The sequence below is a fragment of the Rattus rattus genome, chromosome 4 (genome assembly GCF_011064425.1).
Source record: "Rattus rattus isolate New Zealand chromosome 4, Rrattus_CSIRO_v1, whole genome shotgun sequence".
In the NCBI taxonomy this organism is placed as follows: Eukaryota; Metazoa; Chordata; class Mammalia; order Rodentia; family Muridae; genus Rattus; species Rattus rattus.
Genome location: NC_046157.1, coordinates 148,295 through 152,954, shown reverse-complemented (window position 1 = coordinate 152,954; position 4,660 = coordinate 148,295). Strand labels below are relative to the sequence as shown.

The following is a 4,660-nucleotide window of genomic DNA, read 5'->3' as shown; positions in this document are numbered from 1 at the left end:
ATCTTAAACTATTTCAATGACATACAAAAAACATAAATGATTATAACTTGTTTTTACAAATTAAGTAAAGTTAACATTAAAATGGTTTGAAAAAGTTTTTGACTATCAACATGATTGTTGCCCCCAAATATGGTGCTTGTTATAACTTGCAAACAATTACCACCATGATCTCTTGAATGTGATAGTGCCTTTAAGAAAGACAGTTTATTATAACCTAACATGAATTCTTCATGGGCCCAGCACGCCTCCGCTGCACCACTCTGCTACTGTACATGAATTCTTTATATGTTTAAAAATACCATTATGTTTTCTCTTGTTAAATCAAGAAATAAATGTTAGCATAGTATTCAATATTAAAGCAATAAAGTTTTGGAAAAAAGTATATGAGTAATCACTTTTAAGTCAAAAATGTTTATTGTAAAAAAAGAGACCTTGAAAGTTTTTTTTTTTAAAAAAAGGACATTGATTTCAAAAGTATTCTGGTTGAATATAGGCATGGCCATAAACCACACCTCACTTTTATACAGAGTTCATTCAGTCATATAAAAATAAACACAAATTTACATCAATTCATCAACTACAGAATTCATTAAAACAGGCACTTGGAGGGGCATTGTTATTGCATCCATCATATGAAGTTTCAAAAGTCTGAGTACATTACTGGATGTCTAAGAAACTCTTTTGAACATTTTCATTACTTTGTCTTATAAAACACTAAGATTCTTTTTTTAAAAGAAAGACATGGGACACGCACCAGGAATGTTTGAAGTTTGTCCTTCCCTCCTCTTCCAAGGCACACATGGCAAAAATGAAACAAAATAAGAATACTTTAATACATTCTCTTGTGTTCTGTTCTTTTTCCTGCTTTTTTCCTCTTTATAATATAGTTTTAAAGCATTGTAGGTAATCCAGAAAAGGCTTTCATTCACCGATGACAACCAGGCATCAGACAAGTAAGGAAGTAAACTTGGAGTACTTTGTAAGGCACCTGAGATAGTGTCTGGCAGATTCTCTTACTCTTGGAAACACTATTACAATTCTATTAAGAAGTAATACTGTTCCTTTTGGTTGAAATGGTTTGGCAGCAGTGTAAACCTCTGTATTCTTTCTTAGTAAGAAAAGATGCAATGTGCTTTTCACTTCATCTTTAAAAAGAAAGATTCTTATGTTTCAATTTAGCTGTCAGTAAATAAATTTTAAACTTCACATAGAATAGATTAACTTTAAGTACATAGATTCTGTTCTGTAGGGTGTGTGTGTGTGTGTGTGTGTGTGTCTTTTGTGTTTTTATGTATATTATTTGGTTGGTGAGCACATGAGAAATTGTCTTTGGACTTTCATTTGTCATTTGTCATTGGAGTGAAGAAATGCATTCTGTTTGAGTAAACACTGGTTGCGCCACTCAGTGTGCCACACAGCAGCCAGATTCCTCATGTTTATGCAGAAGCGACATTCTGGAGAAGGTTTTGGAGCAGTTTTTGCACTGGTATTTCTTTACATCAGAGTGGGTCTGCAGATGTGCCCTCAGGTTTGATCTGTCTGCAAAAGCTCTATTGCAGTGAGGGCAAGAGAAAGGCTTTTCCCCTGTTTGAGGTGGGGTAAGGAAAAATAAAGGACAGTCAGTTTTTTACAGGACACAAAATCAAATAATATTAATGAGCATCAACAGTAGTTTATCAGAAGAATAAGAATTATCATAGCTTGATCATATCCATCCCCGGTTATGTTATATTCCTATTTGGCCTTTTAAAACAAAATTTTAAAATATCAGCCAAACAGCCTCAGTTCTGCCAGATAGGAACACATTCAAAATTAAGGGCTTTCTCTTGCTAAGGGTTTCTGCTTCAACAGGTGCAGCAATGATAAGTGGCTCCCTCCATTTCCAGTATGTATTGCGTATTATGTATTATGACTAAGACTGGATAAATGCCATGACTCCCTGGATATGGTTTTATGCTAAGAGTTTTTTTTAAATCAGCAACAGAAAATGAAACAAACAGCCAGATCCAATTTAGTCTCATTTACTCAAGAGTTGGCAGAATTCATAGCAGAAACTGTAGCCAAAAAAACTATAGGAACCCCCTCTGCTTATCAAATCAACACTAGGAGCCAGGCATTTGTATTTATTGACTACCAGGGGGCAGTTCTGCAGAACACACATCAAGTACCTGGATCTTGCTTTCTAACTGATCTTTGAGACCAAATCTCCTGGATGTACTTCCAAAGTCTAAATGCTGTTTACAGTCCCTGGAGCAGAGGCTGGAATGGATCATTTGCTGTTCTAACAAGCTTTTGAGCAGAAAGCAACAATCAGTGGTTCACCTCATGAAAAGCACCCCCTGTCAGTACCTCCAGACACCCCACAGACAGCTCCACCACTGTTTGAGCTGAGAGGCATTGTTTTCTACATTTTCCTTACCAGTGTGTGTTCTAATGTGTCCTTGAAGCAGCCAGGGTCTGGAGAAAGCCTTGCCACAGATCTTGCAGACACAAGGCAACGTGTGGGTCCGAATGTGCATCTTCAGGGCACCCAGGCTCACATATTCCTTGTCACAGTATTTGCAGCTGAACGATTTCCTAGCCTGGGCATCACAGTGCAGCTGCTTATGTTTGGCCAGCCCAGAGAACGTAGAATAGGTCTTATTGCATAAATTGCACTGAAACTTCTCAGCTTCAATGGCATGGGGGTCTGAAAGCTTGGGCTGGAGTCTCTCCTCTTCGTCACTAATGGGACTTTCTGAACCACTGTGATCCTTGGATGAAGTGTCAGATGAAGGCAGGGGGCTTACGCGCCCCAAAGATGAGGAGTATCCAGTAAGAGGAGAAAGGCCGCTGGGCAGAGGGGAGTGGAATGGAACTGCTGATGTCCATACAGTTATAGGGCTGTACGCTCCTGAGGTGAGGATCTCTGGTTTTGGTATGACAGGCATGGGGTAGCTCTCACAGAGGTATGGAGAAATGATCACTGGAAGAAAGAAAAGGAAGGAAAGAAAGGAATATTAAGGCCAAGTATTTCGTAAATATATGTACACAGTCTGAGGGAGCGCACAACAACACACAGGAGATTCCGTAAAGACTCTGGAGTGAAGGCAGCCTTACAAGGACACATGAAGAGAAAATCTTCCTTCACCTGAGCTTACCGTCCTTGTGCAAGCTGACAGTTGCCCTGACTGTTCCCAACCTTCATTCTGGACTAACTTTGCTGTCCCAATTTAGAACGAACTACTAGCCAATATTCTAAAACTTTTTGTAAAGTTGCTTTTCATTTTACGCATGGGCTACTTTAGCTGTGCTGTGCATGTGGGGTAACGACACAGGAACCAAGCTGCCCTCCCCAGGGCTCGGCTCCAGGAGGTAGCTGCCCGGGCACAGGGTCGCTTGGGGTCCGTGCACTGCTTAGGTGTGCACACGGGCTCGGGGAACCATTCTGCACAACCGACTGGAAGGAGGCTTTCCTTGTCAGCAGAGAGCTCAAATGTTTTTAATTAAAGCTTGACCTAGGTAATCAAGAGACTCCAAGGACAGTTTTAGCACAGCACTGAAAGGAGAGCAGCCCGGTGTGTGCTCCGAGCTCCAATGGAACCGCGGTTTGCTCGCGCACAGATTTACAGAGCGAGTTTGTACCTGTGTGTGTGTCCAGTTCGCTGTAGTTGGGCTTCTTGGAGGCGTTGAAATGTTTCTTGACGAGGAAGGAGCGCGGCATGGTGGCGGCGGGCGGGCAGGCGGATAACGGTCCCGGCGGCGGTCCTATCGCATCGCGGTGGCTCAGGTGCGGCGGGGACGGGCGGACGCCTCTGAGGCCGCGGCTGCCTGCGCGACCGAGCTCCCCGGGCGGGAGGCGGCTTCTCCCTGGCTTTTGCTAGAAGCAGCCAATCCCAGCCAAGAGGCTCGGATTTCAGCTCCTCCTTCTGGAACAGCTGTTAATAGAGGAAGAATCTGCTGGACTAAATTATTCTGGTTCAAAACGGACTGTTTATGGCATTCAGGGGAGGCTCAAAATACATTTAATGTTTTCAAGAAAGGAAACCTCGGCTCTCGAGCACCGCGGGCACGGGTTTCCGCGAGCCGCCCGAGGGCGACCTGGGTTCCTGACGTGGGCATTGCCGGCTCCGCGAGGGCGGGAAGGAAGGGGGACCGCGCAGCCCCTAGCGGCCAGAGAGCCTATATTTGGAAGTGATTTTGGAGGGGGTTTACTGCACAAGGCAGCTGTAGGCCCTTGGTTTTGGGAAAATGAGATGAAGGCTCCCCGCAGCTGCCACAGCAGATCTAGGGCAGCGAGCCAGAAAGTTAACTTGCTGATCGCTGCGTTAGACACTTGAAAGCAATGCCTTTCAGTCGATCCCAGTAACTGGAAGAGTGCAAAGATGAAAGGGAAGGCTGGTGTAGATTCCGATAATAGGCAACTCTGGAAGAAGCATGGGAAGTGCTGATGAAGACACGTGACAAGATTTCCTCCCTTCGCAGCACATGGTATTTTAGTGATAGAAAAAAAAAGCATTTATGAATCTCTACTGACAATTCTTAAATAATATCTGCTGCTATTTAATGGTGTTTTATTTAGTAAGAGTCTTCAACAGCCTCCCCCTTCTCCCACTCCATCCCTGGTTTGCATTAAAAGATGACAAAGAGTCCCTTTGCCAAGTTACTTCTTGACTGACAG

General features: G+C 43.3%; 1 protein-coding gene across 1 annotated transcript; it reads right to left on the bottom strand.

Moving 5' to 3' along the window:
• Window positions 1-395: 395 nt before the first annotated feature.
• On the bottom strand, window positions 396-3,703 carry Snai2 (snail family transcriptional repressor 2). The gene is made up of 3 exons (XM_032899182.1): window positions 3,625-3,703; window positions 2,420-2,965; window positions 396-1,584 (listed from the first exon to the last, which is right to left on the bottom strand). Exons 1-3 carry the CDS (start codon window positions 3,701-3,703, stop codon window positions 1,403-1,405), a joined length of 807 nt encoding a protein of 268 aa, XP_032755073.1. The 3' UTR covers window positions 396-1,402.
• Between the last annotated feature and the right edge of the window lie 957 nt (window positions 3,704-4,660).

Excerpts from the sequence above, each read along its gene's own strand:
- Snai2 (XM_032899182.1), bottom strand. The coding sequence starts at position 3,703 with ATGCCGCGCTCCTTCCTCGTCAAGAAACATTTCAACGCCTCCAAGAAG. Across the intron at positions 2,966-3,624 it reads CGAACTGGACACACACACAG|TGATCATTTCTCCATACCTC; the intron begins GTACAAACTCGC and ends TCTTTCTTCCAG. Across the intron at positions 1,585-2,419 it reads ACACATTAGAACACACACTG|GGGAAAAGCCTTTCTCTTGC; the intron begins GTAAGGAAAATG and ends CACCTCAAACAG.